Source organism: Crocodylus porosus, unplaced genomic scaffold (genome assembly GCF_001723895.1).
Source record: "Crocodylus porosus isolate Cpor-Errol unplaced genomic scaffold, CroPor_comp1, whole genome shotgun sequence".
Classification (NCBI taxonomy): domain Eukaryota; kingdom Metazoa; phylum Chordata; order Crocodylia; family Crocodylidae; genus Crocodylus; species Crocodylus porosus.
The window spans coordinates 72,502,845-72,523,205 of record NW_017728947.1 but is presented as its reverse complement, the minus strand read 5'-3'; the positions used below and the strand labels follow the sequence as shown (position 1 = coordinate 72,523,205).

The window sequence follows — 20,361 nt, the reverse complement described above, 5'->3', positions numbered from 1 at the left end:
TGTGAGGTTTTCACAGTTTTTGAACCTGTATTTGAAAACTGCCATGTTGGTCTGAGGACATAGGAAGACGAGATTTTTTGGGTAAGAGCATTTCCAGAGGTGAAGCCCTGTCCTGTCAGAGTACATGATGGAATCTTCATGGATTTTAACAGGACCAAGGTCTCACCTCAACATTTTTCCTCCCCCCTGACCCCCAGTCTTTTTTTTTAACCTTCACTTATAAAAAAAAAATAAAATTAAAAAAATTGGAACAAGAAAGGGAAAAGGAATATTTTATACCAGTGTTTCACAGGTTTTTTTAGGTTGGCAATCCTTTATTCAAAGCCAAAAAATTAATGTCTTCCTATCACATTTACTAGAAATGTAAGCATAAAAAATGTGTTAAGCATAAGAATAATCACCCTGCATAATGTGTGTGTGCACATGTGTGTGTGTTTCAAGTTCTCAGAGGATCCTTGCCATTGAAAGGGAAGGGTATGTTGAGAGTGAGAGAAAGATGTTTTTCCCCTACATAATATAATAAAACTTTCAAAGCTCATGACCACCCTGATTGGCTTTTGTGACCACCCTGGGTGGAAGAACACTGTTCTATACTGATGTCATATGTGCAGACTTAATTAGATAACTGTAAGCCTTTCTGAAACGTTTATTTCTATAAATACTGAACACTGTTACATTTGTTTGTTTTCCCAGATATTCTTTATAAACATAGACCATATTTCATATATATTTCCTACTTGTTATTGTTCTATTATCTGTTTTACATCATTTGAAATATGATACACTGAATTTCCATCATGCTTACTAAAGTCAAAGTTTAGTTTCACATGCTATATCACCAATCTGTTGTTGTTAACATGTCTTTTTCAGTACTAGAAAATATGTATTTCTTCTACAAATAAATAATTCCAGCTACCTAGACTTTTTTCTGACAAGTGTACATGTATTTTGAAAGTGTTGGAAATACTTATGGCATCACTATAGACTGTACTGGCGCTGGATAAATTTACTTGTCCTTCCTCATAGATAATGACTGAACTTTCTCTTCAATAAATTCTAGAACAATATCTTTCTACATTATAATTTTTGAGTGACAGCTCACATGTAAACTCTGGAGTCATAGCACTTAAAAATGTATTATAAAAGCAAAAACATTAGAAACAGAAATGCATTCTCAGCATTTTCAAGGATTCCTGTGCTGACATGCACAGAGAAAGTGTGTCTTTTGTCTTGATGTGACCACACTGACGGCTCAAACCTGTACCACTTCAGTAGCTAAAATCAACAAATTGAGATCTGTTCCATTTTGTTATTTTATTCCAGTTCTTAGGCTACAATTCTTCAGTTGATCTTTTTATTATCAATACTTACCCAGGATAGGAGAGAGTGCTCAGAAAGTTTTAAAAATAAAAACCCAAAATACATCATAATTATTCTTTTATTAATTTAGAGCATTCAAAATATAAAAATAAAAGGCTTTGAACATACTGTATATACATACACAGCCTTCTGTTTTACATCCTTTCCAACGTGATTTTTTTCAATTATAGTTCAGCTTGATCTTTTGCTAAGAGGCCCATTAGAAAGCAGAAACATAGAATGTTTTTTAAAAAAAAGAAAAGAAAAAAAAGTGTCTTTTTAACCTGTTCAAGCCCACTTTACATTATTTTGGTGCACCACTGATCTGATTCACATTTAGACTAAGGCTATTTTTCACCACCAAATTGGAAGCATAAAGGGGCCTTCGTGAAAATGATTATCAGGCCTCATTGACCTCTCTGGAAGATTTGGATGCTCTGAGAATGCCAAACTGAGCCCTTCATGTGCACACTGTAGCAAAATATCTGTGTAATACAGGGCTAAATTATGTCCTCATTTACACTGGTACAAAGCCAGAATAACTCCACTAATGTCAGTGTTTTCCCTCCATATTTACACTTATGTACCCAAAAACCAAGTTGGACCCATACTTACCATTTAATAAATGAAACTCTTCCCATTCCTTTTTATTTTAAAGTGACTTAAAGCTGTAAAACTGCAAAGCTAATATGTTGAATCTTTCAGTTTATCCCATAAATAATCTCTAAGAAAAGTCCTTGGGCAAAGGAAAATTATGCATGTTAATGTGGATTCAAAAATATATGTTAAAAAAACCGACATGAAACAATTATAAATAGCTCTGTAAAGACTGAGTTAATCTACCTCTGTTCATTCTGAATAACACTTTGCTTCATAAAGCCCCTTTGGCTTCCCTGATGGAGTAAGATATTAATCAGCATGAGAAAGAGCTGGCCCTAAGCAAACACATATGCAAATGCTGTATATCCATACAAAGAATAATTACAAGGAATCTCCTCAACTCATGTAAACTGTCCCTAGCTCCTTGGAAGAAAAGACCAGCAACAGTTTACACCACCTGAGCATCTGGCCATTTCAATATAAATTAATGGCATATTTGTGCCTCTTGGGAACCATAGGATAAGAGACTCATTCTACCTGAAACAGCATCTGACATTTTATAGATCAGAAAAGAAAGTAAGTCAGACGTTCAGAATGGTCACTGGTAAAATAGGGTTTTAGGACTTAAAATCTATGCTTTGGGAAAGTTTATTTTCCTCTTTCCTTCCTCCCCTTTGCTGTACTGTGTTTCTGTTGATATGTTGCTGAATACAGATGAGCTTTTTCATTCAGGATTTATATTTTTCAAAAATACGTTTAAAATTCAATATTATGTAGTGGTAGAGTAATGTAACTGTGATGGTCCAGGAATTATGTGAAAAGCAAGGAATTTAGGGTAATTTTTTTTTATTAGACCAACTGTATGGTTGGGATGTATTTAGATGAGTTTGTGAACACAAAGCGTTCTTTATCAGATCACTTGTATTCAAAAGCTTATCTAATTTTATCCCAACCATTCAGCTAGTCCAATAAAATAGATCACACTAAAAGCCTTGCTTCTCTCTTTAACATTTAAAAAACTCAAAAACTACAGCAGATTTTGGCAACAAAAGTATTTACTCTTTTTTCCTTAATTTTTTATTTCTGCTTTGAGTTTGTTACTACAGCATATGCTTGGAGTTAAGAAGCCATCCTCTTTAATGTGGAACGAAAATGTGAAGTAACTCCATTTAAGTCTCTGGAGTATCATTCATGTACAGCTGAGACCAGCTTCAGGTCCTCTGATTACAGGCCCCACCTTAGCAAAGTTCTTATGCATGTGTTTTAAGTTTTGTTGTATGCTGTGAGATTTAAGCATGGCTTTAAATTAAGTACATATCAATGTGTTTTGCTGAATAATGATGGATTTAAGCATATTTTTAAATAGCTGCTGAAGTCCTTTGCTGAACTGGGGCTTAAGTCAATGGAAAATTTGCTGAACTGCAGAATCTGGCCCAGGGTATTTTATTTTTTTTAGGTACAGGCTATACCTGTGGTCTGTGTATTAAACGCCAGTTGATTCAACTGGCTTTTTGTGCAAAGACCAAAAGTAATGATGGTCCTTAAAACCCATCTGCATTCCACTGCACATAATATATGCATATCATGTATACATTATTATCTTTGTAGAGTTATGGAAATCTGCCACTGGCCTTCCCTTCCCAGTGATAAATAAAAGCATATTGTTTGTCTAGAAATGGCTCTATCTCATCTTTGCATTACCTTATTGTTTAATATGGGTAGGAAGGAATAAGAGATGAATTGAAGATTTTTAAAATTTCTGTCTAGTAATATAGTTTTAAATTATTGCACGATGATTATAAAAACACACAATATATTAATATTCTGTGAAGGATATTAAATATTATGCCAATTTTAAAATATTTCTCTTTCATGCTCATGTTTTACACAACTTCAAACATGTAGTAGATTTTCTAGACTAATATGCTAAAATTATTGCCCAAGGAAAACAGATATGTTTTAAAGGTCCAGAATATTAGTTCTTTTGGGGGGTTAGTGGAAAGTAGGGAAAAAATTAAAGCAAACTAATTAGGACAGATATTTTTTTTTTTGCCAGTGAACACAGAAATACAGAAAGGGAATTTGTTAATATTAAATAATATGTATTTGTAGTACCACCACCAATAAAACTATGAGTGAAACATGCTTCTTATGTAAAACAATGTAAACTTTACCAAGAGGCATTTTGACATTCATTAAAGCAGAACATTAAGACAAGTTTTTCTTTTAAGAATGACAATGTAAACCTGGGCCTGAAACTGCTGAACACAGGTAAGTCAACAATGATAATACAGCTGTGTTTCACAGTGGTTATGTTAACTTTAAATGATTTTTAAGTGTCTCTGCACACATTTTGCATTAAATTTAGGCTTCTCTCTATGGGTCTCAGGTTTATTCAGATATTTTCCACCCTTTTCTCTTTTGTACATTTAGTTATATCATGATTCTATGAGGATTGGTACAGGTTAAGAGAGTTACTTGTCTGGTTGCTTGCTTTGACGCCTGTGCTGAAGAAACAAAATGTCTTTCTTCAGATTTTGAAACCTGCACTGTATGCACAAAACATGATAAAAAAAAACCTGCCTAACCCTCAGTCATCAGAGGCTGTTGCCAACACCAAGCAAAGACACAGAAAATAGCTAGAAAGTCACCTTTTAACATAAAAAAGAAGTAGAAATGTACTGTGGGGTGGAAACACAAATGCTGTCCGAAGCCTATATTTACAAATGGATAAAAAATACAAACATGTTACTGTCTTTGTAACCATGATGAAATACAGGAAGAATCTGAGAGCCACATATTGCTTTGCTTCTATATTTGATTACCAAAAACTAAACAAATAAACAAAAAACTCTTAACAATAACAGTGGATCGTGTAACCTTGTTGATAAAGATTTTTTTCTCTAGAGACAGATCATTGACAAATACCTTCTGATTAGTCGCCTTTGCTGATTAGAGGCATGTCTTTCTGTGTTGATTTTTCTTTATTGATTTTACATAAATCTCAACAACAATTGCACATTTAAAAAGTTCTTGTTGATCAAGAATAAATATGTGTGGTTTAACCGATGAATAGGCAAGAGTTCCACGAGCCCTTTGAGAGATGTAAGATCGTCTTTACTTAAAACAGTGAAAGGGCAACAGCACATGTCTATCCATTTCTGATGGTTTTTTTATGCTTTCAGTCCCACAGATTTTGTGGGAGAAAAGTCTGAGGAGGAGGGAAGGGAGGGCAGGGATTTTAAATGTCACCAACACAAAAGATCAGTCTGGGAGTCAGGATTAAGGGACAGGGAGAAACAAGGTTGAGTTGCGGTTCTTCTAGGAGGAATCCTGTATCAGAGAGCAGAGGCTGTGACAGAGTGACTACCTTCTCTGGCTGTCTGCATGCCCTTGAATGCCAGTGATGCAGGAATATCACAGTTGTGAGGTGTCAGCGGAGTGCCCCCGGCATGTTGCCAGCCATGGCCTGCCACGTAACCAGAAGGGGTAGCACTATATGTCATATAAGGTGACACCTGGGCTGGTGTAGGATAGGGAGCCATAGTTGGTGCTGAGACAAAACTGCTGACAGCTGGGAGGCCATTTGGTGCCTGAAAGGGAAGGGAAAAATATACAGATATATTTTTTTCTGTTTCAGAGAAAAAGAATTAATAATATTTTTAAATGTTTACACCTTAATGGGAAGGGCAGCGGACAAGAAGGAAGGAGACCCAGGCTCTGTACCTGGTTCTGCCACTGATGTCTCTGTCACATTGGACAGTTCACTGCATGTAATCTTAATTTCATTGATGCCAACGTCAAAACTCCCGCTGAGTTCCAAGAGACCAGGAGCTCCCCTTCTGTGCCCCAGTTTTCCCACTGGTATTGTGGAGAGATAATAATACTTACCCAGCTTTGTACAGGATGTTTAGATATGTGCTTGAAAAGTACTGTACCTGCTCCTAGTATTCTTAGCCATGGTGTCTTTTTAAATTCACTTCCTAACTTTTTGGTATATGTTTTTGCAGATGAACTCCCGTTGCCTTACTAGTTCTTTATACAGAATAATTATAGAGTTGAGTATTTACTGCCAGCATCTTATTGTTTTTCCCAAGTTTTTTGTAAGTCAATGGTAATGATTTTTTTTTTAATAAATGAGTGTCATTCAGTCTTTTACAAGCATTTTTTAACCCATACACTGTTAACATCTCATCTTCATATATGCCAGACAAGGTCATTTCTTCCTCCAACTTTAATTCATGGAGAACTGTTTAATGTTTCAGCGGGTTTTTTTTAAAAGAAAGGCATATTACTGCACAAGTAAAATAAAGTTGCTTTTAGTCCTGATTCAGCAAAACTCATAGCATGTGTTATAGTTCCATTCCACTCAGTTTGAGCACAAACTTAAACAGTTTGGAAAATGAGGTCCATACTGTGTAATGGAGAGAAGTGACAGGGGGAAAAAATTGTTTCTAATTAAATGTCACACCATGTTAAGCTTTTTTTTATCTTGCCTGGTTTTCTCTGTCTGGATTTCTGCTTCCCCCACTCACCCCCCCCCCCAATTCTCTCTCTCTCACACACACACACACACACAGAGTGGTTCTTTCTTGACTGTATAGGCTAAATTATAATCTCACATAGACATGTTCTAAACCAGCACAATTCTACTGTGACAGATTTTTCTCTTATTTACACTAATAAAAATAAGAAATAACCTCACTGATGTCAATACAGCATAAAAAGTAAATGTATAAAAGAGGAGAATCCAGCCTTCTCTCTCTAACAGGTTTATTAATACAATTTATACATTAGGAAAAGCAATTGTTTGGGGGGTTCAAAAATTATAAATATTTAAGTGAAATTGAAATGTCCTTTTTATCCAAATCCAAATCTGTGATATGAAATTCAGCTCTAGTTATATGTTCCCCTTTGTGTTTCTGACATACAGTTCTTCCTGAGACCTGAACTGTTGTGCTTTCACCAACAGTCAGTAATCAAAATCCTTGGAAAACTGCACTACACATTAATACACTTATTTTAATGAGAAAGATTATTTTACTGAATCTACTGGTAAATAATAATACTTGGTCTAAAAGCTCCTAATAGGCTGTCATTATTTGAAGACTCCCTAGCCAGGTCTGATATTACAAAGCACTCTACTGCACAGCATGAAACACAGATGAGCAGTTCCTGTGGTTCTTTTAATGGTAACTGAAAGTGTTTCATAACACCAGGAAGAGACAGGCAGGGGACCTTTTAGATACAGATGATAAAACACAAAAACACACAGCCATAATGTGAATATAGGACAGAGAATTCAGAAAACCCTAGAAAGATCTAGGAGGAAAACAGATCTAGAAGGGCCCCTTGTGGAGTTTCCTCTGAATTTTTCTGATAGGAGGCCAGGACTTGTGACTAAATGGAACTAGTTGAGCATTCATTCCTCTAAACCAAACCTGTCCCCAGTTGTCAGGACTCCATGTGGTTAGCACACACCAGATCCCTTTGTGTGACATTCCATAACAGTGCTGCAGTACTTGGCACCACCCTGGCTGGATTCTGACGAAAAGATCTTGGGATTCCTAAAATACTATGGAGTCATTTGGGACCTGATACTGTTCCATCAATTAGGTGTCTAAAGCAACTGAGGCACCTACGTTCAATTATTTTCCACTGTTCAAGTCCCCGAAAATTTAATTAATGCACCTACTGAGACCACTCACATGCAGAACTGTCAGTAAGATTTTCCTGGTCTGATACTCCAGGTGTTGAAACATATCTGGCCATCAGCAAAGAATCTATGATTTTCTAACATGATAGGTCAACATACACACAGCCACCTACTCCTATTTATCTTTGCAAGGGTCTTCCCTAGTATGATTCCGTTCCAATGAATAAAATGCAGCTCCATTTATTTTAATTATTGGAACCACTTGTGTATTGTTTTGAATTGAATTTTACCTAGGTTGATACTTAACAAAATAGATCAATTTGAATGAATATGTATTTATTTTTTAAAAGACAAACTATAAAAATATAGCCTGGTTTTATAATTTGTCAAATTAAGACTATTTGCTTCTCCCTCTTTTTTTGAATCCAAACTACTATAATTCAATGGATGCATCTACACAAGATGCTACATCACCATAGCAACGAGCTGTGGCAATGTCACTTATCACTCTGGAGACCTAACATCAGCAGGCACTAACCTTGACGCTGCCGGTACTGCACAGTAACTCATTGCTACTGCACAGTATGGTCAGAAAGCCTATGTGCTGCAGGGACTGCACAGTACCAGCGGGTACTGCACAGTGAGGTGCACATGTAGATCTACCCAGTATGTTTTAATATTAACCAGATACTCAAATACATTGCTTTGAGATTTAGAGTGAAATGTCAGTGATGCTTTTTGGTCAATATGGACTCTTTTGCCTTTTGGATATCAGTTCAAATGAGTCCTTGCCTGGAAATGACTGAAATCTATTATCACAGTGATTCTCAACCAGGGTGCCACAGCACCTCAGGGTGTCTTAAGACCTTTTCAAGGGTGCCACAGGGTGCCATGCAATGTTAGTCATGGTTCACAAGATACACACAGAGGTTTCAAATAGAAATCCATAGTGTTAGAAACATTCTGACCTGCTGCAGTCTTTCTGAATTCTTTGCAACAGAAGAATTGCTCAATTATTTTTCTGTGATCAAGAAACAAGAGAAAACGGAGAGCTGTCATTTTCTTTTGGTCTCACAAGAGATGATTTGCGTCTAACGAGGGGTGTCTTGATTCTAAAAGGTTGAGAACCACTGTTTTATCACCTGATAATTCTTTAAATCAGGGATATCAAAGACAAGGCCTGCATTCTGCCTGCAGGTCGTGGACTGGCCCTGTGTGCCATACCTAACGTGGGGCCAGTCTAGGGCACATGCGGCATCTGGCACTGCACCAGACTGGTCCTGAATGCTAGATCTGGTGCATGAGATCAGTCTGCAGACCCAGTCCAGCCCATGGACTGACTCCATGCCCTTCATGTGGTTCACAGGGCTAGATGAGTTTTATACCCTTGCTTTAAATAAATGCATCTTATTCTAAATGTCTTTTTCTAGTTCCAGTCTTGCCATGATTTTCCTTTAAATGCCATCACCATAAGTTGGCCCTCTCATGGGCAGTTTCAACAAAGATGCCAAAAACTGAACTGGCATGGAAAGTGGATTGCTCTTGAGATTAGTTTTGATGAGGCAATGAGAGGAAGCTTTCATTGATGCTGACTGTATTCTGAATTGTGTAGGTTAACAGAAAGGTTGAATCTCATCTGTCAATCTGGCACTTTTTACAAGCACTACATTCACTTAAAAAATAAATGGAAGGGATTAAATTCCATGACCTTGTATGCATTGGATGAATAATTCATCCTGTGTATTTCAATTGGAGGAAATGAACATGCAAATCCAAACATGGATAATTAGGAGTGAGAGAACCCTATGGTGCTTATGGATTTACAAAACCTTTAGAACTTGTTTTAAGTGCTGAATTTAGTGCAACTTTTTAAAGTTTTGTAAATATTTGTTTTCTTAATTTAAACCATTGCTTTGAAAGGGAAATTTAATTTAAAAACAAACAAACAAACATGTATTTCTAGCTGACTGGGAGACTGCGCTATGCAAACGATAAAGATCCTTGATTGAAAGTAATTACTGTCCAGTTCCTAGGAAGACCAGGGGAAACATTTGCTTTAAATTGTTGCATCGTCTCAGCATTCCTGTTTATTCAAAAAGCTAAATGGGACTCACTTGTCAACATTTCTAAGTCATATTGTACACCTAGAACCTGTGACTTCCTTGTGGTTTGTAAAGTTAACAAAACAGGCCCTCACTACCCTGCATGTAAATTGTCAACATTCTGTTGTCTTATGCTACATTTAAGCCTAATTCACACAACTGAAAATGAAAGGAATATCTTAATTTAAAAGTACTAGGCCCGACAGAACCTCAGTTAGTGCAATTCAGAATTGCTCTGTTAAAGTCACCATTGCTCCATTTTTCACCATCTGAGGGTTTGGCCCCAAAAATGTTAGTTGCAAATTTGTTTGATTTCGTTTTAAGTTTTATATATATATTTTAATTTAAAGTGAAGTAGAAGGGTTTTAGGAAAACACTGGGGACAGTGGCTGATGTCTGACCCACAACTGTCTTGGGAACAAGCAGCTAACATGAGCCATTTAAAAAAGAAGAAACCCTCTCCCTATCAAAGTTCATTGGAAAAACTCCCATTAACTTCAGTGATATTGCCTTAACACTTAGAAGGAAAAAATTCCTTGAACTATCCCTTTTATTTCTCTCACAGACTCCACCGACTCTATCTTATTTCCTTCATTTTTGTCTGATCTTGATCGTGTTTGTCCCACAGAAACTGGATGGACCAAATTCAGTTCTGAGTTATTCCAGTGGAAATCCTGGATACAATCAGTGAATAATTTATATTATGATCATAGTTTTTCATCCCCAGTTCTTCTTTCCTATCTCATCTTTTGTCTGTTATATGTATGTTCTATGAGCATCAAAGTTTCAATCTGATAATGAAGAACCTTCCTCACTGGGTTTTTGGCCTGAAGCCAATAAATCTGTGAAATATCATGCAAAGCTATGCTGCTATATTAATGTCTGATACTATTAATTATAGTAATCCAAATGAATTTATTTCAGAAATCATATTAGTATAAAAGAATGCAGAATTTGGTCCTGTATTTGCATACAAAGAAAATAAAATGTGGATCTTAATGTAAGTGTTAAACACCAACCATGCAACTAGCTCTTAATATTCTGAATGAATACTTTCCATTGCTCTCAGTTATCAAACCATTGCTCTGGTATTCATTATGATATGTTATGAGATAGTTGGAGCCATCATTCTGAAGAAGTGATTTATATTTCTGTGAAAAGTAAGCTATAATTTTCTTGAGATACAGCTTTTTTTTTTGCACAATGTCTTCCTCCACTACATATACTATCAACATTAATGAGCTTGACCAAGTAGTTATGACCCAAACCAAGCTTACCCACTGGAGTTGACAGTAATTTTGTTTGTGGTCAGTAAAGTAATAGAACGCTGGTGTTATTTCATCTGCATTTTTCAATTTTAATATTGGGTCAGACCTAAACCCTCTCTCTTCAGAACACCAAACTTCACATATTACCACTACACTCAAACATGGAGCCATTCTATCAAACTAGCAAAGGTATCAAATGAATCACATTTGTATTTCTGAAAAGAGCAGTTATGCTATAAAACAACAGGTTGGTAGTAGTCTTAACTCTGTAACTCCACAAAAAAGATATTTTCTAACTGCTGATTTTTCAAAATGAAAAGCTTAAACAATTTCTTCAAACTATGAACAGGTATATTCTATATTCTGAAGACACATTTGTTAAAGTAGCTTCTGAAGAAGCAATATGTTTCCACAGCAAAAGAAAAGCACAGCAGAGAGCACAGCAGAGAGCACTGTTGTATACCTAGTCCTTTGACTCATAGAGACTTTGTTTCTCCTGGGAGAATAGCTGCTCCCAGGAGAAACCATGAGTATACAGATTTTCAAGTTTTTTCTCCCACAGTAAAAATGGCCACTTCAGGAGAAAAATACCCTGGGAACAACCAGGACAGAGTCTCTTGGGACAGTGAATGTCTGTACATGCCACGGCTTCTCTCAGAAGCAAACGTAGTCCTCCAACTTGTCCCCCATAAGGACAGAGTGTGTCATTCACTGGACTCTACTGCTCCAGAACACTCCCCCTTCTTAATGCCCACATTGTGCTTCAAGGAAATGTAGGCTGACCATGAGCAGTCTGGGTTAGCCAATCAGGGCTGCCCTAGCTACAATGCAGTCTGTTGCCAGACAGACTAAGAAAGCCTGCAGAGCACGCTGAGATGTATACAGGGCTCAGTCTACCACCCCTACCACTCCTGCCCCCAACTGCACAGTGTCAGCACTGCAAGGTCTCCAGTCTTTGCAGCCTCAGTATTTCAATGTCTACCCAAAGAACAAACCTGGGAGAAATCTTTCAGGTTATCTGAATCTGTATATGCAGCCCAGAAGAGTAAATCATCTTAAATACATAGAATTATACTAAACATATTTAGTGATGTGCATATAATGAGTCAAAAGTTTATGGTAACATGACTAGAAGCAATGAAATTCTAACTAGGAGCATAAAGGAAGCAAATGGGCTAAATCACTCCTTTTAATTGGACAGTAAATATGATTTATAAATCAAACCAATGTATGGATTCCCAAGGGAATAGTAAACAAATTTTCCAAGTAAAACATCAGCAACAAGCATGTAATGGAAATCTCATTTAAGAAAGTGTCATTACCTAAATATGCAATTAATACATCTACATTTTTCTAACCTTCTAAAATAAATAACATTAAATAATATTTTGGTAATGATTGTAGTTAACAGAATTAGGGCTAAATTCTGTAGTTATTACTCGGGCCTTTGGCATCAGTGGGAGAAATGACATGATCCTACAAATGTATATTTATATGAATGTTCCAGTGATGTTAATAGAGCTACCCGTGGGAATCAGAATTACTTCAATGAGTAAGAATGTACAGAACTGAGTTCCATGTAAGGCCTATGGTACTGGGCCTTTTTATGCTAAATGTCTTCAGAGGAAGATGTTTATGAAAATCCATTTTAACAACAGTAAGTTGTGTCACTGGTGTACCCAGATACATTTTAATAATCGAGTTAGGGTGGCTTCTGCAAACCTAATGACTTTTCATTATCAGACTGTTCATTATTATACTATTTTACTAGTGCATCCAGCTTCCAGAAATTAACTACCTTTCCTGTGCATGTTCCTGTTTCTAACTGATGTCCAACTGACAATTTTTTTGTTGAACTAACTAGAAGCAGCAAAAGATGAATTTTTAAAAGTTGGAAGGAAGGAAATGTTCATCATATAGGTTCAGTGTCCACACAAAAATGTGAACCTGACTAAAATGTTGACACCTTGTTATAAGTAGAACACTACCTTCTAATACAATACTTCAGCCTAGTATAAGTATTAGACAACAAAAATGTAGTAGATTTACATGTGATTTTTTTTTACTCAAGAAATATCAAATCAGGATGTATTCTTAATTTTTCTGACTGTGAAACTTCTAAGCAGCCCTTCAGGAACTGAAAGATATGTAGTTTATGTATAAATGACATGGAGCAATACTAGCAATTCTATATCTGAAGTCAACACAATTGCTCATGTGAGTTAGGTTATGTTTTCAGAATCTGGGTCCAAATATTTCATTAACTAGCTGTCCATGTCCAGTGAATCTAATTTCTTCAGTCATTTTCTTCACAGAACAATTATACTGCCCGTCAAGGTCCTTTGTGACTAAAATTCAGTGTTCATTGTAATACATTGAATTTACATGATACATTTATGATACATAATTATAAAATGAGATTCACTCTCTTAGTAATGAACCAGTTCCTCTCTCTATGCTCCATGTGATATTTTATTAAATTAATTTTTTTTCCCTTTCTCATACCATAGACAGTTCCAGCCTCACCAAAAAACACAAAAACCAGATAATAATCATTGAATGCTGGAACTATAGTTGCATTTTTCATCAAGATACCTTTTCATTATGTTTGGTCATAACATTTCAAATATGAGTCTTTAAAAAAAGAAAAGGCTGTTCTTGAAAATTTTAAAAAGGAAGTTGATTTACATACCAAGAATCCCTGTCTGAGGAAATTGAAGACATTTTACTTCTTCATTAAATCAAAATATAACAAAAATATACATGAAAAACTTTCTTTAAAATCCAAACAGATAAAAACAGGCCACTACAAAAAAATTCAGGGAAAAAGAAAGAAGAAACAGAACAAATATCAATGATCATTCTAAAAACCAAACAAACATGTTTCCAGGGGTTGAATGTTTTCATATGCTTTTTTTCAAAAAGAAAGGGATGAATTTAAATGACTTTCATGACAGAATGGCTTCTGCACCTTATGGTCCACATGAAAGCATAGAATACTATGCCAGCCTAAGATATTTTCTTCTATCCTTAAAGGTAGGTGATGTATAAACATTGTATATGCGATGATGCTCTAGGGTATATTTTCAATTCAAAATTGGATTTATAAAACATGATACTATGTAAGCTGTTTATGGTCTTGGGGATTCTACAAATATCCCAAATAGATCTAGTAAACCTAAAGATCCTGTTTGATACAAAATTGACTAAAAAATAAATTACATATGCTTTAAGTGCAAAATTCAACTTTGGCTACATCACAACTGGAGTCACAACTGGAGGTATCATATATATAAATATGAACTTTTCCCCCTACATTGATAGACAAAAAATACTGTATTCAGCAAAACTTTTAAAAGATAGTTTACCTAATACAGTATAGAGGTGATACCCCACACTACCTTCTCCCTTATTTAGTATATTTAGCCATATATAATTCACATAAAATCTAGGATCATTAGAAAGGAAAGCTGTGGAAGCAGGGACTCCCTAGAATTTTCCTGGCTCATCAAAGCTGGGAGAAAGCTACTGGGTCAATACTGTTGCTATATTAGTGGAGATCTACACTAGCATTTCTACTGCTCAACAAGACTCCTAGGCTGTAGGTCCAATTATTAAGAGGCCAGAAAGCTGATAGGGATGAAATTATAGCCCACTGCCTACTGAATGGTCCCTACCATTAGGGTAGAGACTACAGGCAATCATTATGGTCTACCCATAGTGTAGGGGAACTTGTCCACTTCCCCCTGTGCTCCAAGCATAAGAAAGTTGACACAAACTGTAATGAATTCCTATGTTTCTAAAGATCTAATCATTTGTCCTGATGGGAATCCCTCATGACTCAAGCTCCTCTTTCCTCTAGGGCAAGTAACAAGCTTGAGAAGCATGATTGAGTTTCTGGACAGCAATGTCCAGGCTCTAAGCAGCTGGTGCTCAGAATACAACCTGGGTGCTATTAGACCATTCACTCACCTCTCTGACTTTCTTTATTAGTTTCATCCCGATGGAGTGCCCTGAAGCCATGTGGACTGTTGGGCAGGGCACTGTGTTTTGGGCGTGGAAGCAGGTGGCCAGTAAGACGCAGGTCTCACAATTAGCATTCGAATGGGGTGCGATCCAGATCACCTGGGGAGGAATTGGGTGTATGTAGTGGAATTGGCTTATGCCCCCTCATCCACAGCATGCAATGACATGGATGCCTATATCTCAGCATCATCCATCTTGGTGATGGGAACCAACATGGAACTGCTAATCCAACTAAAACAGGACTGGATATTCCCCAGGCCAGACTCAACTGGTCTAAACTGCTGCTTTATCAGATATAGCATGTAGCAAAAGCCCTTGCACCCACTGGAAAATGAGGAACTTTACTTGGTACTTTGGCAGGAAAACCAATGTGCACTTGTTCTGAATTCTCAGGACACTACGGCTGGAGAATGTTCCATTTCAAATGGTTGTAGGGACTTGTTTAGCATGAATCTAGTTGTTTGGGGCCTGAAACTGAGTAAAAGATACTAAACAAGTATTGCCTAATGTCATTTTGCTATAAGCAATCCTTGTAGGAGGCTTAGGTAATAGGCCAAAAATAGGGCTAAATTTTCAAGTTTCTTTTACAAGAGTCACTGTTTTGTGAACATAAATAATTGTAGATGAAAATAATTACAGGAGCTTTGTCAATTTTATCCACAGTTCAGTGACCAGTGTAACCAAAGAGCAAGAATTTAGTTACATGGCCTGTATCTTCAGTGGAAATATGGGCAGATCCGGAACTGCCTGCAAAAATTGCATTTGCTTGCCCTAAAATGGAGGATAGAGTCTCCAAGTCTCCACCTTAGGCAGTAAGAGTCTGGGGTTTGTGATGTTCCAATCTTACAGGAACTGGAAAGCAGAAAAAGTAAGTACCGTACATTCCAAAAGTGACTCACTGATAGCTACTAAAAGGTTGGCTTGGAAAAAGTTAAGCTCCCAGATTTACTTCTGGGAAGTTTCTCTCTATATATATTTGTATACTTGTATACAAAATAGCCATTATGGTGTTTCTGATATGCTAGAGTAGGATTTAATTCACAGTGGGCACATCTACACATGCCCCTGAGTGCGCATTTGGTACTGTGCAGTCATTTAGTACTTGCTAACGCTAAAGCTAAAGCAAGTACTAAATGACCGCACAGTACCCGCCAGTACTTTGCAGTCCCAGTGGCTCATAAGTCGTTTTCGACCCGACTGCGCAGTAGCTCCTTGCTCCTTGCTACTGCACAGTACCACCAGCATCACGGTTAGTGCCCACAGATACTATGTCACCATAGCTCGTCACTATAGCAATGTAGAGTCCTGTGTAGACACATCCAGTGTGACCTAAACCCCACTGAAGTTTGTAGAAGTATTTTAATTTAATCCAGTGAGTTTAGGATCAAGCAATAGAACAGGTTATAAGAAATCAACTCATGAGAATTATCTGCTTTTAGACATTAGTTCTTAATGGTGGCCTGTTAATAAAGTAACAGCTAACCTAAGCAAGTGTGAAGTTCTCTTCCTGCAATAGCCATTGCTGTAATTTATGAGAAAAATATTGTGCTGATATTTGCCTATCAGCATTTCACAAATTATGTGTTCATGGTCCAAATCCTTACAAATAAAAACTTCAGTTCTGTTCAATTTATGCTTCTACAAAACTACTCTAATGAGTCACAAGAACCAGGTCTGTGAACATTGCCCTTTCAAAATTATTCATATTTATTAAATGTTTTCATTGCAAATGCAATTCACAAATGGAATTCTATTTATCTTAGCTCCACAAGGATTTCAATTAATTAGTTTCTCTAAATACAGCTATTTATATAAGCTGCTTAACTCTGAAATCACATTTCTTTAAGTACTTCGTATATTCATCTTTTTATATTAATGTCAGTAGAACATAATTACTTTCAGTGCATTCCCCAATGCTGTATAAAGTATCTTTGCACATATAAATGTGCTTGTGTTACTGAGCTCTTAAGATGAGAAGCATTTGTGAACCAAAACTGTCAAGCTCCCAGAAAAATCTATTTTCCTCTTCAGTTTCTTCTTACTCAAAGCTGCTCTGTTTGCAAAGCTGCTCTGGCTAGAAAGTGTGTAAAATGATGCACTGGGAAAATATAATGGAATTGCTTGCATATAAACTAAGACTTAAGGCTTTGGTTAATTAGAAATGAATGGGAGCTTTACAAAGCATCTGTGTTTTCTTATGGAACTGTTGGTGCAAGATTATAGTGTACTAGTCAAAGCTTTCAACCTGTTGAAGCCCAAATACGGAACAAAGTCTCAAATTGGGTTCCAAAGACACTAGAAGATGATTAATGTGGGAAGCTAAAAATGTGAGTTTCAAAGGTAGTTTTATGCCTAATGCATGTGACAGCACATAGCCGGGGATTTCTGGCCTCTTTCTGTAGAGTCCTTACTCAGACAAAATTCCCATTCATGTATAGGGCTGAGGATTGAAATGGACCCACACAAAGATCATCATGTTGTAAAGGGGGTACTGCCTCAGCTCAGAATAGCCTGATGAGTCAATGAGAGGGTTGCTTGAGTAAAGACTGCAAGATCTGGTGTTCTGAAGTGACCGTGTTCTACATACAGGGATGGATTATGGGAAGTAGCTCAGTGTAGGGCTCCGTTCTGGCATCCCTTCTCATGAGGAATGAGATGCTGCAGGATTTGTGGTATAAAATATCATTCCACAAATTATGGCTGCCAGAATCAGGCCTGGGCCTATCTGTTTGCTGTATTTTCCCCAGAAGCAGGTGGTGTAAAGTGGGTCACAGAGTAACTGTGTTTTGTAAATTGCTGGTGTTAACAAAGTATAATGATCATGATTAATTTCAAACTGTATTCTCTTACCTCCTAAACTAAATCCTTAGTTAATGTGGTATAGTCTCATCCCTGTTCTGTAATTAAAAGTTCTGTTTAAGAAAGAGATACTGATTCCCCCTATTTTACTCCAGTATTTGGTCAGTGAAACTCCACTGATTTTAGTTAAACTGGCATATAACAAGAATACTGAATCAGGCCCACTGTTTCAGACTAGTCACTTCCTTTGTACAGAAGAAATTCTACAACCACCCTTTCCATACAGAGCTTCCAGGATCAAGTTTGTGCATGGACACCTTTAGAGATTAAGAAAGTGACATTCATTTTGTAATCCACAGACAAAGGGCATATTTCACTGTAGTTCTTTTGTAGTATGAAGACTGGCTTCCCCAGATCTCACCTATTCCAGATACCTATCCACTGGATTGGCTTAAACAAAGACACAGTGCTCTCTCTTCCTATCATGAGAGTCTATTTGAGATGAGACCGTATTGCCTTTGCAAGATACTGGGGGCATGGACACATCAATCTTACTGTCGGACTTAGCTGGCACAGAATATTTGGCACTGACTAACCATATTTTGGTGAATTTCAAACTTAAATGAATTAACTAATAAGAAAATTGTGCATTGAGAATGCAATATGAAATCTACTTTGCACCTTACTAGAACAGTTCTATTAAAGCCAGTTAACACTGTAAAAATCATATTTTCATGTTCTTCTTTGATATGTATTGCCTTTTAAGGATATTCTGAGTCAGACCGCAAGAGAGACAGAATTTGAGTTATTAATGCAGTTATACAGATTTTAATTAATGCCATGGCAGGCAAATAAAACCACTGTATTGAAAGTAGCCTAAAATATGAATTTTCCAAAGCCAAATTTAATAAAGCAAAACTGTTTTCTGGGGGCAGGGATGCAGATTTTTTCTAATTACTCAACTATGCTTTTAAGCATATACAGATGAAAATGATGTTTTTTACATCATCTATTTTTTGTCCTTGTCCTTTTACATTCTGTGCACAATGCCTTTATTTATCACCATTTTGTTAATAGGAATAGTACAAAATATGTTCTAATATTCTACATTTTAAAGTACATTTCCACACATTTTGTAAGTTGTGTGTAACTTTAAAATAAAATTGGTGTTACATCTATAGTATTTATACAAAGGCATAAAAATGAAAGCTCAAATACTGGAACGATGAAATCTAAAATACATTTTCTACTATTGGTGTTGAATACAACTTTTATGCTATCATAGTCCTTAACTCTAGTTTATATGATAGTATATCCATCACAAGCATTGCTTTACTAAGAGCCCAATCCTGCCAATACTTCAGTGGAATTACTCACATAATAAACCTATATGAACACATGTGATTACAGGCCAGGGGACATTATGCACAGTACGCAGCTGTTCTTAGAAGGATAATGACATGGCTTTTTTTATAACTTATAATTAGTTTGCTTAAAAGGTATTGCACTTTTTAAGAAAATCCTAGAAGTTCTGAAATTCAATCTGATTGTTTAAAAATTGTCCTTTAATTCATGGCAATGGTGAATTGAGCTGCTAGTATTATTAGCAATAGGAAAAAATGAGGCCTACAATGTGGCCCATTACACCTATGCTGCTGTATTTTGAGAAGTGTTTGCTCATTTTGTGTGTGTCAAGTTTTGAGTGTTAGACACCGTATACCTTGAGCTTGACTGATTTTTCAAAGGGGCTGAGGACCCTCAGTTCTTAAATTAATGCACAAAGTATCTTAGGTTTGGGCATCAAAAAATGGAGATCCATGCATACAACTTCAGAGGCCATAGCTGAAAATGTTGCTGTGAACAGAATCTCCATACAGAACATAATTCACCCATAACTAAGTACAATAAACTGACTTACTTTCAGACTCTTCACAGAGCGTAGAATTAGAAGTGTGAGAAAGATATTATGGTTTTGAAAGGTATTTGTACTGTGTTTAAAAACTCTGCTACCCAGGTCAGTAATATTCAAGTCTTACTATAGCTTGATCAACAATAGAAAGATTTAGACAAAGAGAAGTGTTAAAAGTCAGGTTGTTCAGTCATAACATCTGTAGAAAGCTACAAGAATACTTAGGAGTTTGAAAACTGCTCAGGCATCTCCTATATGGTGATACCCTGTAGGCAGCAGGGGATAGCTGGTGGCCTGGGGGTACCTGCACATGCATTTGAAGGCTGATTCTTTTTGAAAGGTGGCAATATGAAGTGCCCCTGAGCTACCTCAAAATAGCACTAGCTGCAAAATCCTGCTCTCTTGTGTGGAATCACTGAGCATTATCTAAGCCAGAGGTATGGGTTTTTTTCGGTGGGTGATGAGGAAATGACATCTATTACTCGACATAGCCCGAGGAAGCACTGCCCTCGGACATTGTGGCCAGGGACCGAACTGGCTCCCTTGGCACCCGGCAGCGACGGCCTGATCAGGGAACGTCCCTGCGGCTGCCACGGCCAGCGGGTTTCTCCCGCTCCTGACACTGGGATTCACCTGAGCGGG

General features: G+C 36.8%; 1 protein-coding gene across 1 annotated transcript in view; it reads right to left on the bottom strand.

Moving 5' to 3' along the window:
• Window positions 1-5,376: 5,376 nt before the first annotated feature.
• The window catches only part of PAX9 (paired box 9), a 19,597-nt gene continuing 4,612 nt past the window's right edge, over window positions 5,377-20,361 (bottom strand). Inside the window, exon 3 of the mRNA XM_019552245.1 lies at window positions 5,377-5,552. Coding sequence (XP_019407790.1) covers window positions 5,455-5,552 — 98 coding nt within the window. The 3' untranslated portion in view covers window positions 5,377-5,454. The remainder of the gene's footprint in view (window positions 5,553-20,361) is intronic.